This window comes from Anomalospiza imberbis, chromosome 2 (genome assembly GCF_031753505.1).
Source record: "Anomalospiza imberbis isolate Cuckoo-Finch-1a 21T00152 chromosome 2, ASM3175350v1, whole genome shotgun sequence".
NCBI classification, from domain to species: domain Eukaryota; kingdom Metazoa; phylum Chordata; class Aves; order Passeriformes; family Viduidae; genus Anomalospiza; species Anomalospiza imberbis.
Window position 1 is genome coordinate 55,523,497 of NC_089682.1, and position 16,825 is coordinate 55,540,321.

General features: G+C 35.2%; 2 protein-coding genes across 8 annotated transcripts in view; both read left to right on the forward strand.

Annotated features, from left to right (window-relative positions):
- LOC137468924 (NEDD4-binding protein 2-like 2) lies at positions 1-5,650 on the forward strand. Its single transcript, XM_068181159.1, has 4 exons — positions 1-196; positions 560-648; positions 1,005-1,081; positions 4,345-5,650. The coding sequence occupies exons 1-4, from the start codon at positions 16-18 to the stop codon at positions 4,541-4,543; spliced, it is 546 nt and encodes a 181-aa protein (XP_068037260.1). The 5' UTR covers positions 1-15; the 3' UTR covers positions 4,544-5,650.
- The window catches only part of LOC137468920 (uncharacterized), a 25,647-nt gene continuing 13,193 nt past the window's right edge, over positions 4,372-16,825 (forward strand). Inside the window, exons 1-2 of one of the 7 annotated variants that reach the window (XM_068181150.1) lie at positions 4,372-4,488; positions 13,327-13,424. In XM_068181150.1, coding sequence (XP_068037251.1) covers positions 13,390-13,424 — 35 coding nt within the window. In that variant the 5' untranslated portion in view covers positions 4,372-4,488; positions 13,327-13,389. Of the gene's footprint in view, positions 4,489-7,451; positions 7,877-13,326; positions 13,648-16,411; positions 16,535-16,825 lie in introns of those variants that run through there. The other 6 variants (XM_068181149.1, XM_068181151.1, XM_068181152.1 and 3 more) reach the window with 6 other exon arrangements.

Consider the following 16,825-nt stretch of genomic DNA (forward strand, 5'->3'; position numbering starts at 1 on the left):
TTTTATATTTTTTTCATGTTTGTTTACCTAAAAATTAAAAGTGAGTATGTTTTTGTGTTTTCTTTGAACAGTGTCCTGCTTGGTCAGAGTTGTGATGGCATTGTGCTCAGCACTGATGATTATTTTCGTCAGCAGTATGGATACACCTATAATGCTGCTCAGCTTGGCGATGCCCATGAGTGGAACCGGAAGAGAGGTTGGAATGAATTAAAGGCATCCTGTTAAGCTGTGTTACATAGAGGAATTAGAAGTGTAGCAAAACATATATGAGTATTAATAGTCTATATGAAAAGGAGTATATGTATTTTAGCAAAGCATATATAGAAGTATTTAAAGTGTTTTTTATACTTTAATTCACGTATATATATATACATTAAATTTTGAACTTCTACAAGTCTCAGAGTTAAAAATAGATAACCTTGTTTCTTTGGGCATCAGGTTCTTGTTTCTACTTGTTTTCATTCCAGTCAGAGTAGATTAGCGAAAGAAAATCTGGGGCAGGTTTTTGTTTTGTTTGAGTTAGATGTGGTTTATTAACTTGCACAATTTTTCATTTCAGCAAAGCAAGCAATGGAGCAGGGAAAATCTCCAGTTATAATAGACAACACTAATACTCAAGCCTGGGAAATGAAGCCTTATGTGGAAGTGGTAGGTTTTGTTGCATGATTGTCACCTGTAATAATGTTTCAAATTTACGCTGGCTGCATGGGATAAGTTGATACATTTTGTCCAGAAACATTTTTACTAAAGTTTTTAAAGAGAGACTGCTTATTGATTATGATTAGTAATTGGTGTGGCAATGGTTTAGATCAGTTCAAGAATTGACTTGATTTAATTTGCTTAGTCTGAAATAAAAGCTAAGACAGGCTGGGTGTAAGTAAAATTCAGCATAGTACCACAGCAGAGTATGCTCATGCATCTGTTTATTATACTTGTCTTTTATTTTTTAATTATGTTTTATGTGATCATGGTACGCATCACACATATTTCTTTGCTTGCTGCAGGCTCTAGAAAAAGGATACAGAGTGCAATTCCGTGAGCCAGATACTTGGTGGAAGTTTGATCCTGAAGAACTAGAAAAGTAAGGTTTCTCTTACCGAAATCATGGTACTTTATTATCTATCAAGATAGATAGGCAAATAAATTTGAATGCATAAACATATATGCAGTAAGTTATATTTTATTCTAAATATTTTCTCAAGTTCTTTACTAGTAGTATGAAATATATTATTTAAATAGGCATTTTGAGGTATACCTTTACATGGAAGTTTAATGGATAAACAAGTAGACCAGCTCCATCTTGTTGGCCCAAAATGTCACTATTAACATTTTATTGGACATGTGTAGATGTGACTTAGAGTACTGCTGAACATGGGTAATTGAACTTCTGGGTTCTGAGAGTGCTTGGGAAGCTGCTTATTCTTCCTGGTTAATGTCCTTTTTGTCTCTGATATATCTGCTTTGGGAATCTATGAGGTATCAAACAAGCTCAAGGATATTTCTTTTGAAAAGTAGTGTAATATTTTCACGGTTGATGACAGAGTTGTCTCACTGATTTTTGTTTTATATACATCCAGCTGACTTTACCTCTAATTGTTTCAGCTTTGTGAAGTAGCCCCTACAGTGCACAAAATACGTGTATTTATATATATGTATAATGCTTGCATTACTAACTTGGACTTTATTGGGTTTATAAGTGTTCTAAAGTTGTCACCTTTTGCTCGTAAGCTACCACTCACTTGTTTGTAGAGATGAAGTTCACTCCCTATAGAATGATAATAAGTTTTTCTAGTTTGGCATGCAGCACAGCCAAGTTAGGAATCTCAGGCACTTAAGATTTCCATTACACAAACCAGAATAATTTTCCAGGAAAATTCATGTTTCCAGATGATTTTAACAAGCAACAGGGTAAACTGTTGTGTTGTTACTGTTTAATTTTATAGTTCAACTATTAATTGGAGGAGTAAAGTTGATACCTTTCCCAGAGCAAAACCCTTGAACTCTGAATTGCTGTTACCAGTTTTTGGAAGATTCCTAGAAGTATCTTAGCAGTTCTGGTTGCTTTAAATATTTAAACAGAGGCCCATTGCCTGGAAACTTTCTTTTTTTGGGAGTTTAAGAAAGGTGGTGATGTAAGTTTTCATTTGTTCTTTAGTTACTTTGGGAGTGGGCTCCTCAGTTTTGTTTCATCAGCAAGCTTGGTGAGGGTGCAGTGGTGAAGGGTAGTATGGAAAAATTTAATAGTGGCAGGACTTTGCTTTTATCAATAGGTTCTGTGTTCCTCCATGCAAAATAGTCTTCTATCTGTTAGGAGCTTTTGCTGGTATGTCTGCTTTGGTTTAGATAGATGACTTTGTGCTCTCTCAGCATAACCAAGCTGCCAAAGAACGAGTGAAGACATGCCTGAAGAGGAGATGCAAGTATTAAATGACACTATACAGCAAATTTATTTCCTTTTTTAAATCAGTTTCTATGCTTGACACAATTTTGCTGCTGGTGATTTTATTATCCTGCCTTATTCTGCAAGGAAAAGTACTAAAGTATTTCCTCTTTTATGAAGTGATTATGCACAAGTCCATTCAATTGTGGATGCGTGTGCACTTGATGGCCAGTGCAATTGAGCTGTAATTTTTTTCTAGGAGTACTAAGTTAACAAAATATTGAATATTGATAGGAAAAAATTGAATAGCTTTCTGCTTCCAACATTTTGCCTTAAAAGACCTAGACTTGCTCTTCTCATTTTTTGTCTGTCACAAATGTCAAATGCTTTATAAAATCCACATATTTCTAGAGGGCTGACTTTTTTCTCTATCATTAACCTTGTTCATATTTGTGGATAAAATCAAAACTGCTAAGACTCAGCAAGTTCAACATTAGTTCAACATGCAGCTGCTCCTGGGCTGCTTTAGCACAATGTAGAAATTAAAAGCATTTAAACAATGAGCCACATGCGATGATCATTCCAGCTTCTGGTGTTGTCTCAGGGAAGAGTGTCTGTGAGGGAAATGCTCTGCTTAAGCATTTTCTTCACAGAAAGAAAGCTGATAAAATACACCTTTAAGAAGCTAATTTTGAATAGTTCTGAGATCACCAGTTCTGCTTCCATTCTGAATGTGAAACTAGTGTGCTACTTGCAGTGTGCTTTGAGCCCTTGTCAACTTGTTACTTACTTCTTTGTTGTAATAAAGTCCTGAGGGGACTGGGTGGTGAGGAATCAGTATTCTAAAATATTTCTGTATGGAATATTGTCTTTCCAGTATAGTCTGTTTGTTCCCATTGTTGATTTCTCCTCTGTAGAACTGATCAAGTTGTTAAGGCCCATACATCTTCTGACCCTGGCAGAAAGCACACAGATGCAGAAATATATTCCCTGTTGGTTTGTTGTGGACATAATTTAGCTTGGACAAGGTTTATTGGCAATAAGAACTATTGGGTTATGATAAATGCTTGTTTATGCTATCAAAACCTTTTGTTTCTGTTTAATGTCTTTTCTTTTAGATTCATTTCTATTACATTTCTGTCAATTCTCTGACATTCAGTTGTACATGAGGCTTGTGGTTTTCTTCTGGCAGAGATTGAAATTCTCTGCTAACACGGATTTTAAGGTCCTATTCCATAAATACTGAGGAGATTAGATATATATACTCTAGTGTATTGTGCTCAGGTTCTTAATAGACCAAGTTCTCCCTGAAAGTAGCTGGTCACTGAGCGCTGCAAGAGTAGGACAGCACTTTTGATACCTTTTCCCTTATATGTGTTTCACTACATTTCTGAATTTACAGCAAGTGTGAGTTATAACTAGTAGTTGAAAGTGTTTTGAGTGTGTTGCTCTGGTTCAGAACTAAAGTAGCTTCTTATTCTGTAGAGAGATTTCTTGATGAGAAAATATTCTGTCATTAAATCTTGAAACAGTGTAGTTGCATATTTTATGCTAGTTTGAACATTTCTTTCATAAGGAATAGTCTGTGCTATTATTCATTTCTACTCCTTAGCTAGTATACCATGTAAAATCTGATGAATAAGTAGTAAAATCCTTCTAGGGTAATTCAGATGCATATTTATAGTGAATTACATCACATTTGTGTATGAAGAAGAATAACTGTATTGTTTACTGTTACTCAATATATACAGCTGTGAATTGTTAAAATAAACCTTAATGTAAGTAGAATACCTTGAGAATGAGGATATAGTGTAATAAAAGCAAGAAGGAAAAAACTGAGAATTTAGAGGGTTTTTTCTTAGAGAATGTAACAGGCAATTTTACATATATATATATTTACTTACATATAACTCTATGTAACTATAAACATAACAGATAATTTATTGAAATTTTTGTTTTTGTAGGAGGAATAAGCATGGAGTCACTCGTGAGAAGATTGCTCAGATGCTGGAACGATATGAATATCAAATATCCATCCCTATTGTCATGAATTCAGTGGTACCTCCCCACAAAAACACTCAAAGACCACCTCTGCAGAGAAGACATAGGTGGGGAGACAATACAGACTCATGGAGTTCTTTCAGTATTTCCAGTAGCCAGTAACACAGTTGCAGTCAGTTAATAAGAATATCTTATTTGCCCTTTTGAAACGCATCATCACCTCCAATAAAGAAGTGGTTTTCTGTGTTTTAATTAGGCCGATTTCAAGACCCATTTTCTTCTGGAGGTTGTTCTTTGTAATGGACTTGCATGTAAATAAAATTGTACATTTAATGGTTTTTAAAAACTATTAAAGTTGTAAGACCATGGATTTTAGTAATATATTTAATATAGTATGGCATATAGCAGAGTCTTTCTTTGGAAATCTAAGACAATGATGTCATATATTAGATAACTGTTGAGCAGTTTTTTTTTAAAGAAGGGGTCATATTAAGGATCTTTTAAAAGAGAAATAAAGCTCAAGAAGAATAGTTTAATTACATAATAATCAATTTTAATGATAGTTATTTAGTCTTCTTACCTTTCTGGAGATTTTTTGAAAGCAGTTATGTTCTGGATTGTCCTTTAGTTCTATTTGACATGTATTGCCAATTGGCAAAATTTTGGCATGTGTTTTTTCATTTCAGTTAAGAGGTTTAATTTTTTGTTGTTGTTTTCTTGGTTTTTGGAGTTTTTCCCTTTCTATTTTGGTCTCAGAAGTTCACATGGCAGTGAAGCAACATTCTGCCAGTACAGTATCTACCTGTCATACACTGTGCAACCTGAATTATTTTTTTATTTATTCTCATTGTTAGTATATCAACTATGATGATGTTGGCACACCGCCAACTTGTTTTGTGCTGACTGAAAAAATTTTTTAAAACTAAACTACTGAAACCACTGAAATTTCAGAGCTGTGTCTTTCTAAGTCAGTTTCTTTCATTTGTGATAAAAATGAAGTTTTAAAAAATTAGGTTGTGAATTCCCAGTCCACAGTTGAGATTAATCAATTCAATTTAAATAGTGCATATAATTCTGTAAAACCATCTTGCATTCCCAATTTTGACATAGCAAACATAATCTGTTTAGCACATAACAAAGAATGAGCCAGAATGGAGACTGACTAACTTAATGCTCTTTTTCTCTTAAAAAAAATATGAATTTGTAAGTGTTCACTTTGCCTTTTTTCTGACAGCTTGCTGTATTAATAAAATATATTTGTGTTCAGTATTGTTGAAGTAGTTCAGTGTAACAGTTTATATTTTCAGGCTTGTAGGATTTAATACAGATGAGCATTATTACTAACCTGCTAGTGGAAATAACCTAACTACTCTTGACTTCTTTATACACTGAATGACCAAATGTTGATTAGAAAATCTTGCCAAGAACATGAGTATGTAACTAAAAGAATTTAGAATGTTATCTACTACTCATTTTGTGTCACAGTATCAGAATTTTGAAAATTGCAAAGTCGGCATAATTTTTAAATTGTAGACAATTTTTGAATAGGCCCTAAAAATTACTTCATCAATAAAGTCTGAATACCATGAGAGCTGAAAATCCAGGTATATAATGAAGTATCTTTCTGTAGTTTTCTACACCTATTGTGCAAATTTATGTTTTAATTATTTGAAACAGAATTTAAAATGTCTCACTAGTGAATGCATTGTTAATATATTGAATTATGTGTACTTGCAGAAAAGAGACTCCCCAACTATATTAATTATCTTCCTTCATTGTCTGTTACTCATCTCAAGTATCTTACTGTATTTTAGTTTTCATTGTTATCTTTTTCCATGTCTCAAAAGAATCATGGATATTAATGTAAATGCTCAGTAATACTTCAGTTATGCCAAAGTTTTTATATTTAAACATGAAAGCACATTTCAAGTGTGGGGGAGATAAAAAGGTTTTGGACTCATTCACTCTATTTTACTTTGATCTATAACATGATAAAATTTATTGAGGCTTATGTAATATTCACACAGTGCTAAGGCAGGGCAAAAAAGAGGTGATTATTGAAGATTGAAATGGGACTGTTTAGCAGTATCTTTTTGAAAAGGTACTAATTTGTACTGTTTTAAGATGGTGCAGCTTTTCTTGTGATGCCTTTTTAATTAATGGTGCATGGGAGTGTTTTTGCTGTGCAAAGCGTGCTGATCAATTGCCCTGCAGTTTGAAAAGGACACTTAGGAAAGGGAAGCTTTGCAATTTGTGTATAAAACATCTGTAAATTGCTTCATCTGTACAGTGGTATTCTAAGGTAAGTGCAGTGACATGGTAGATGAAAAGCCCCTGGAATTACTGTCAGTGTAACACTTCTCTGTTTCATGGAGTAATCATATTTTATGAGGATATGACAGTCACAGATCATGGACAGACATACATCTCAGAAATTGATTTTACCGTGTACTATTTATAGGTAAAAAAAAATATGTGAAATAGTTGTTACAGGTACTGAATTTCTCATGACCTCAAAACCAAGGAAATTAGTTATTTGCTCAAAATGTGCAAGAAATGTAAGAACTTGATGCTTAGCTAGACAGGGGATCTGAAAATTCTTACTGTCTGTACTTTCTGTACAGTACTTCTGTTGATGGTGATAATGTAACTAGAATGAAGTTTTCCCATTGTTCATTTTAAAAATAAATTGCTAGTTCATCGTATTTAATGAAATAATAATGTCAGGTTGGGTTGTTTTTAAATTTAATGCATAGAGCCATAATATTATAAATTAAATTCCTAAGTTTTTCCTGCATACTTGAAACTAGTGGAATGTTTGGTAAGTAAATGTAAGACTTAACTTTTCTAAGCATGAAATTTAAATGAAAATTAATTTGTAGAACATACATAAATTGGTTCTTTCTGAAGGCATCAATATAGCAGACCATTTAGCATCAATTTTATAGGGAAAAGTGGTTCTAGTTTTACTGCTTCATTTAAGCTGCTGTTCCCTGGTTTAGTGGTTTACATCCTGAATTACCAAAAGTTTTCATCAGCATTCTTTGGGTGATTAGTTTTCTTATTTTAATTTTGTATAGATAAGAAAAAACTTACCACCCCAAGACCAAACCCTAAAAAACCTGTGTGCTGGTTTTGGGTGGCATAAAGTTATTTGCCTTCAGAATAGCTGGTCTGGGACTGTGTTTTAGATTTGCCTTGGAAACAGTATTGATAACACAGGGGTGTTTTTGTTACCGCTGAGCAGTGCTTACACAGCATCAAGGCCTTTCTGCTCCTTACAGAGAGTTGGGAGGGGACAAAGCAGGACAGCTGACCCCAGCTGACCAAAGGGAGATCCCAGACCTTAGGCCTCACATTCGGTATATAAAGCTGGAGGAAGGAGGAGTGAGGGGGTTTGGAATGGTGGTGGTTGTCTTCTGAAGTAACAGTTCCGTATGATGGAGCCTGGCTTTCCTGGGAGATGGCTGAACACCTGCCTGGCTGTGGGAAGTGGTGAATGAATTCCTTGTTTTGTTTTGCTTGCATGTGCAGCTCTTGCTTTACCTGTTAAACTGTCTTTATCTTGAACCATGAATTTTCTCACTTTTACCCTTCTGTTCCTCTTCTTCATTCCACCAGTAGAGAGTTGTGTGAGGGGCTGTATGGAGCTGAGGTGACAGCTGGGGATAAACCATGACAATCTGATGTAACACTGCTAATTTTTTAAGATGTGATGTTAAATGATCTCCTGTTAGGAATCCTGTCTTCAGTTCTTGTAGCCATACCCTCTTGAGGTTAATTTTAATCTAGTTTGCCATTATGCATAATTTTTTAAGCCTTTTGTGTTTAAGAAGGTGGCCAAGATTTCGTCTGTCGTCTGTCTCTTGAAACCTTTTGCAGAGATGGTTGCTTCTCTGCTAATAGATCACTGAAAGCAAGGCTTTCACTAGCTGGACCCATAACATTTATATTTAATTGTTTTGTGTATCTTTCCTGTTGTAATTTAGACTGTTGGTATTTTCTTCTTTTAGCTGAACAGCAAGTTTCATTCTCAGTGAATTAGAAGAATTCTAACATGTAGTTTTAATTGCTTATTTTTCCTAGCAATTGTATTTTCTGGAGGAAATGTTTTTGCTGAGTGCTGGTACATCATGGAGATGAGGTGACAAGGTATATGTTGAGACTTCAAAAGAGCAGACACATGTACTACTACAATTCCCTGTAAAAGGCATTAAAAAGATAGTGTTGAAATGAAATTGAAAGTAAGCCCTCATTTTAAGTGATCATATGTTTCATGTGGATTGGATGTAGAAGTATTTCCCTTCAGTGTTTCTAGATTGATGCTTGTCTCATTTTAATGTTCTCATCCTTTGGAAAGAAAAGCAAGAGCAGAGAATATAGCTCTCTATTAATATCCTAGGTGAAAATCTTGTACATCAATAAATTTGTTTTTTTTTTTTTTCTTTTTATAGGCTAATTGGTTGAAATTAGCTTCAAATCTGCTTATTTTGAGTTCACATAAAAATGTGTGAAAAGATAATTGGCACTGTTTTGAAAAAAAAGTAAGTTTGTCAAGGTCTGATCATCTCAAATTTGTCTTCATTTATTACTGTAGTAATGGAGAAGCTGCAGATGGTGGTTTTTGGTTGAGCTATACTGTCAGTGTAATTCTAGATCAAGGATAATAAAAGCATTGAAGTATTTTGTCTGGAATTGGTCTTTGCAGTTTCCTCTTAGCTGATAATGCTGCCTCGTCATTTCTCTGGTAGGCAGGCAGTCCTTGACCATGTCATGTGTACCTTAATGATTTATAGTGTTCTTGTAAGAATATCATGTGCCAAGCCAGAATATATCCATGAAAACCAAAAACAAACCAAAAAAAAAAACCAACCAAACAAAAAAAAAAAAAAAACAAAACCACACAGTTGTACTTGGAGTCTGTTTAATGATGATAAATTTTTTGTTTTGTTTTGTTAATCCAATCTAAACTACTGATTTTAAAAAAGGCTGAATTTTCTTGGTCATGTTGTTAAACCTCTTTCTAAATTGCTAACAGACTAAGAAGTGCTGCTTTAGCTTACTGAGTAAACTTTTGCTTATTTCTGAGGGATGTATTGTAACATGAAGAAATCAGTCTTAGTGATAGGTCCATAATCCTGTGTGGCTGTTGCATTATTCATGATACTTTTTTTTTTTTTTTTCTTTATTTATTAGTCCTAGGTCTGAGTAGCCTGTGTTATAGGGTATCATTAGTCTATGAGAAGTTACTGAACAGCTTATCCCACATCTTGCTCTTAACCATTAATAGTCTCTGTAGGCTCATGAACCTGGCTTGGGAGTGGATAGACTTTATTACTTTCCCCCATTTAGCATTTTTCCTGATAGCCTGTAAGATGGATACAGTGCTTTTTACGGGGACTTAGACAACAAAAGTATAGACATGGAATGGTCTGCCTGGAGCAGGTCAGGTCTGTATGTCTGAGCTGCATTTGCGGCTCTTTGCAGCCATTTGCTGCGTGTGCTAAATACTCAATGAATATTTAGCATTATTCTTCACTTTACAGAGACTGCTTATGGCAGTGCAGCAAAAACTCATTATATAGGATTATAAATTGAATTTTGTATGTAATGTGGATGGCAGAGCATTGTGTTTTGTTCTGTTACTGCTTTGTTCCTGCAGTCTAAACTGAGTTCTTGATTCTAATAATTAATATTTAGGTGCTTTTTTTGGTCCTAGGTGTAGGTCCTCTTAGATGAGAAGCAACAAGTGGAGGTTGCAACACGGGAAATTTGTACTGGATAGTGGCTTGTGTAATCTCATCCTTGGAATATTCAAAACTTACATGGGCAAGGCACTGAGCAATAAGGTCATGATATTGCTTTGAGCAGAGGTTGGACCATATGATCTCCAGAGGCTCTTTCTGACAGAAGTTATTCTGTTGTAAGTAATGGAGTGAGAGCAGTGTCCAGAATATCAGAAGAGTTAGCCCTTACCTATCAGAGCAGAGTTTTAAATCACTAATGGAAGTGCTGCCTGGCCTCAGGGTGTTGGATGCTGGCTGTGATGCTGTTCTTACTCTCATATGGATGCTAAGTTTCTGCCTTTAACTAGCAGCAAAACTGGCTGTACCCTTTATTCTGGTTTTGTTGTTGCATAGCCATGTTGGCAGAGTTCCTCACAGGTTCCTGACAACACCTTTAGCTGCTCCCCTTTTCTATCTCTCTCAGTGTCCATTTGTTAGCTATATTGTCTTTCCAGAACTAGAAAATAGTAGCATGTATTAGTACTTATCTAAAGTAATTTTTTATTTTCTGTCCAAAGACAAATTTCTGTTGATGCTCACTAAATTGCAGAATTGAAAGACAGTTTTTTGCATCTATTCATCCCCAACATGCTGGGAATAATATAGGGTTGTCTTGTAAAAAGTAATCATCTATAAGGGGGTAATTCATCATGTCTTTTGTATATCTCTAGCCCTTTGGTGAAAGATATTTGAAAAAGGAAATGAGTGAATACCAAAATGTAGTATGCAGAAATAGTAAGTAAAATGTGGGTGCTAGCATGACGAAGTATGGAGATTTGTTGAAAAAGGTGTAATAACATCCACAAAATGTGCATTTTATCTGACTGCTCTGTAGTTCTCATCAGTATTTCATAGAGCATTTGAGATGCACAGAATGAGTGGAACAAGTGGAACAGATGTTCTGAATAGCAACATTGTCTGCAGTTACCTGTATTTGAATTTTAATAGGTTAGAGGCTGGGCTGGTTACCTAATATTTGCTGAAACTGTTTTCTTTTACTGTTTTCCGTTGTAACTCCCCCCCTTTTTGTTTATTCTTCAACTGCTTTTTTTCTCATCTGAGTCCTGTGTGTTTGTTAGTGCAGTTGTCTTCATAACTTTAGATCCATCTCCTTCCCTTTTCTTCCCTTCATTATAAACTTGTGCAGAGAGCTACACCTTATTCTCTAATTTTTAAATGCCTCCAGTCCAAACCCTTGTTTGATTTAGAAGTTGAGCATATAGTTCCCCACCCACTAAGCTGTCCTTCTGAATTTTTTCTTGTTCTGTTAAAAGTAGTGTTTTGTGTCATTTAGTATATTTGTCTTTATACTTTTTTTCCTCCTTAAGTTTGCAGTATCTTCTTGTGTTTGTAAAACTCATGCTTTTGTTCCAGAATTACAATCTGTGCGTTGGCGGATAGTTAGGTCTTTGCTATAATTTTGCTAATTAAAGTTATTTTAAATACAGCTAAAATCTGTCATCTTTCATTGAAAGTTCCTAAGAGAGAATAGTTTATTACTTATCTCTTATCTCCAAATCTTTAAGTTTGCTCTCATTATGCCCCTGTTGCTTCCTTAGTCTCCCACCCATATTTTTCTTCGACTTGATTCTCCTTGTGTCTCATCTCAAATTTAATTTAACATTTGTTTTTGGTGTGAATGTGCATTGTTAAGAAAGGTCAACACTTCCCCCTTTAAATCTCATTTTTACTTTTAAAACCCTTTTGTTGTACTTGCTTATCTTTACATCCTGTTACGATGTCTGTCATCTATGTTCAGGTGCTAGGATGATGTATCAGAGTGTGTGGGTCTTTTTATTTTCTGGTTAAAATATTTATTTATTGATTTGAATAGTAACTTTAGAGTGCATGACAAGATGACTGGTACTGTATTTGCATTGCATAACATTGGCATTGGTGCCTATCATGTTCTCTTCAAAGGATTAAATATTGCCAAAACTCGAAACTGATCCTCTGAGCTTTCATGGGGGAAAGGCTGATGGTGAAACTGCAGGGTTCTTTCTCTCTATTAAGTTCAACCCTTAAGATGTAATTAGATCACTTGGAGTGTTTCATGTTGTCCTTTTTTTTTCGCCTTAACCTGCTTTTTAACACCAAGTCATACTTAATAGTGCAGAAAAATTCAGTCAAAGAAAAAATTGGCACCTCTTCTCCATCTGTTGGCATCCATCAGTCCATCTATTTCTGGGGGAGTTGTTTTGTTTCTTTTCTCAGTTTCAAATTGTGTCAGGTGAGATATGTATGGCATCTAGAAGAGGTTGAAACAGCTTGTTTTTCACTTGTTCAGAAAGTAGATGTTTCATAGTAAGCACAAGTATTTTCAGTACACATAAACATATGTTTTAAACAATATATTCAGGATTGATTTATTTAATCTTGATCAACATAGTCTATGACTAAGGAGCCAAATAAGGACATTTAAATCATAAGATATTAATGCCTTTCATGAACTAGGCAGGACAAAGATCAGTAAAGTCATCCCACCTGAACTTTCTATGGAGTAAATGGACTGTCATTTGAAACTGAATTGCTGTTACCTTAGGAACATGGGGATTTTGGTGGGTGGGTTGTTTGGGTTTTTAACCTTGGAAAGCAAAATGCTTGCACTTTACTATGTATTTGATTAAATGAACAGCTTCTAAAGGCATTCTTTAATCAGACCAATTGTATGCTATTCTCTGTGTACTCTCTAGATCAAGGTCTTTTGTGTCTGGACTATAACAGGGCAACAGTCTGACTGATTATACATTTCACAGAACTGTATATACATCACTCCTGTATAAAGATTGGACCAGCTCTTAGAGCATTGTGATAGATTAGTTTATTTTATAAAGGTACTTAAATCTCACCACCAGTGGCATTGCTTTTGAGAGACAAAAGAATAATAAGTACTGAGTTACTTCAGATTTAATTCAGTTAGTAGGGTCTTTACTGATTTGGGGCAGAGAGAATTAATTTGCAACACTACTGTGTAAACATTTCTTACAAATAATTTGTGGTGAATTTCCTTGCTGTGAGGCAGCCTGTTATGTTGCTGCTGAAGGTACTCACATGTTCCCACCAACCACTTTGTCTTGGCTAGACACTATTTTACTTCTTGCTTTGGAGAGTTAAATGAGCATAACAAACAGAGTATGTACTTATTTTCTTTTGATGCAGGGTCAAGGCAGGTGAATCCACCCACAAGGAGAGCGGTAGAGCCAGCAAAAGGCCATAGTGGAAATGCAAGGGCATCATCTGGAGCAAAGTAGGAAAGGGTGACAAAGACTGTTTCTTCAGCAGCAAAGTGCTAAGTTGAATACTCAGCTGTGTAATGGAATTTCAGCTTTCAGGAAACCCAGTAATGCTGGCAAGTTTTGTGGTTTTTTTCCAGATGCTTGATCACCTGATAATATAAACCAATTTTCCATTTGGTTTTGCAGAACTAGATCTTTATCACTCATTTCAGTGCTAAAGGCAAGATATGTAAGAAAAAGGCTGGTACCTTGGATTTTTTTTTTCATTCCAAAATTATAACTTCAATTTTTAGTTGTTTCTGAAGCAAAATTAGGTCATAAGGAATTCAAGAATGTACTTGGACTTACCAGATGGGGAAAGTGAAGTGTATCCCAGTAAATGCCATCTTAGGCAAGCTGCTCTGTTGTAATTTTTATGTTAAAAACACAACCCAGAGACTTTGGGGATAATGATGGCATACATTTCTGAAAGACCATGTACCTCATTGCTAAATGTCATTCAGAATTTGATTTTAAATTTATCTCCATCTTGCCTGATGATTAAGAAACATTTCTTTACTGGTTGTCAAGCACTGGAACAGGCTGCCCAGGGAAATGGTGGAGTCACCATCCCTAGGGGTATTTAGAGACATGTAAATTTGGCACCTGGGGACATGGTTTAGTGAGGGATTTGGCAGTGCTGAGTTAATGGTTGGATTCAATGATCTCAGAGACTTTTTCCAACCTAAATGACTCTTATGATTCATTACAGCAGTGACTGCAGGCATGTTTCTGTATCAAGCAGACATCAGCTTAGATGCATGCTGGAGGTGAAGTCTGTACAACTGCAAATAAGTCAACCTTTTGGTTTTGCCATTTTTCAGCAAAATGTGACTAATTGCTTTAGGTTAATTAGTGTGTTCTACTTCAGTGAAAGTGCATTTGTTTCTCCAGTTGAAAGTGTTGTCTGAGCACAGACTCAATCAAGCTGGTCAGTGCTACTTTGAGCAGTAGGGTACTACCTTAAAGTGACATGTAACAAAGTTATGGCAAAAAGCTTTTAGCATTGCCTAAACAGTAGGCTGAGAAATATAAAAGTGTTACAGAAGGGGAATTCATATTTCAATGAAGATACCATTATATTTTTTCAGGTCTTTTTATTACTAACCAGGTTTCTAAATGCATAATATGTAGCAAAATTTAAATACCAGCTGAAATAGCATCTTTTTTCTTTTCTTTTTTTTTGCATGTGATGTAAGCTTTTAATAACAGCTCACTAGCAAATGTCTCTGTAAAGAAGAGAAGTCTGTCCTATGCTGGTTCTTGCGTTTTCTCAGTGGTTGTGTGCCATATGGTTTTACAGTAGGAGAAACTCTCAAAAGGCATGTAGGTGGACTAAAAGAGGAGGAACAAAGTTAATCTTATGAAAACTAGTAGACGATTTGCTTAATTGAATACAAAAACTTCGACATGATATGAGGTTCTACCCCAAGCAGGAAATTTTAGCTGTGCCATCAGAGTGCATTAGAATATTTCCTTAGAGTAGTATATTCTTAGAATCAATTGAAAAACAAAAGTTACCTGGAACCATGAAGTATAATACATTTTATTATTCTACACTTAATAGTTCATCACTTTCCTTTTTGCTTTAGTCCTTTCTTTAGGAAATTAAAATCTTTAGAAAACTAATTTCCTTGAACTGTTATAAAACCTCCATATTTCCAAAGCACAGAAATTACATAGTTGTATTTATGATTAAATGTTGAATGTCACTATTCATGGTCAATCCAGATATGCTAAATCATGATCCTGGATCAACATTTGCATTTGTTATTATTTTGACATGCAACACTTTCAATGCAGTAATAGCTGTTACTTTTTCTGGACCATCCAGGGGATGGATTCTTTTCCCATTATTTGGTGGATGTGTTTTTTTCTGTTCTTGCATTCTAAAGTGAATCCCATCCAGTGTGATTTTCCTTCCTGATTCAGAATTAATGGTAAGGTGACTTTTCCCCTCATTTCTGCAATACCCTTTGATGCAACATCCCAGCCTAAGAAAGTTTCTGTCAGCATTGTCCTGAAAGTGTTGTCAGATGTGTCAGGGGATTGACATCAGAAACATGCTTGCACCAGTATTAGGGAAGCTCATTTCCAGCAGCATAAGTACAAATTCACATCTGGGACAAGTAAGTGATAAGCAAAGTTTAGCTACAATAATATCAAGGCTGGAGAAATTAATTGCTTTCCTGTGCCAATGCTGACATGGATAATTTGGTTGTCATTTATGCAGTTGTTCTGGCAGCACAAGGACTTTTAGGAACAAAAATTAATTATTCTTGGAATTGTTGCACAGGTCTGATGTTTTATTCCCCACTACATTAAAAACAGTTAAAATTGGGACATTATTTTCTATTTCATTGGTAAGGGGTTTATGAATCTGAAAACTCCAGATAATCTCCTTGTCTAAAACCACTTTCAATTTATGAATTTTCTTCACCAAAGAAGAAAGTTAATGTCAAGATTTAAGATATAATCGTGGATTAGTATATGATTTCTGCATATGTGGGGTATGTATAAAAAAGTAATCTCTCCAGCTACAATTTCAGGTACTTCACTTTGATATAATTTGTTTCAATACACAAATAAGATCTATTCAATCCTAAATCTTTGGTGTCCTATATCTCTTTTTCTGGAGAGAGAGGAGGAGGCATGTTGTTGACCATGAGTGTATTGTGAACAGAATTCAACATGGTTTGGACATTCCCATGTAAACCACAGGGCACTGAATCAAAAATACAGAGATCTGGAAAAGGAGAAATCAGTTTCCATTACTTGGAGAAAAGCACCATTTGGACTTAAATGCCAACAGTTGAAGAAAATCCCATTTCTTAGTAGGATTTCTTATCTGGATGCTATTATAGGGAAATCAATTTTAGATTGCTATGGAGATCTGTAGTGCCCCTTGCAGCAATATCAAGGCACCAAACTTTTGAATCCTGTTGCAGTCAACAAACTTCTTCATTGCTATGCTGAGAAGGCTCCTGCTGTCCTTTGCACTCAGAGAATTAGGAGAGTTTGCTTTGTAGAGTCCAAATTAAGGAAGAACTTAAAAGAGATTAACAGTGAATAAATTTAAGAATGAATAAAGAGTAAGGATAGATTCCCATAGGATTCCCATTTGGTCCCAGGCTGCCTCCTAGTGATCAGTTTCCCTCTATATTGACAGTCACCCTTTTATGGTTTGTTTTGTATTGTTTTTCTCGAGATTTCAGAATACAGCACTTAAAGCAGGTAATTTTACATACACATTCCCCAAAATCAACTAATTTTACCCTATAATTCTAGCTTCTGTTTTGCCTTAGTGTGTTGTGTGAAGTACCATCCCAAACAAAGGGAAAAGTGAAGAATTACAGAAAAGGAACAGGTCTTTGGTACAAAGA

Coding starts and splice junctions, on each gene's coding strand:
- LOC137468924 (XM_068181159.1), top strand. CDS start 16: ATGTTTGTTTACCTAAAAATTAAAAGTGAGTATGTTTTTGTGTTTTCT. Junction 197..559: donor TGAGTGGAACCGGAAGAGAG/GTTGGAATGAAT, acceptor TTTTCATTTCAG/CAAAGCAAGCAATGGAGCAG. Junction 649..1,004: donor TGAAGCCTTATGTGGAAGTG/GTAGGTTTTGTT, acceptor TGCTTGCTGCAG/GCTCTAGAAAAAGGATACAG.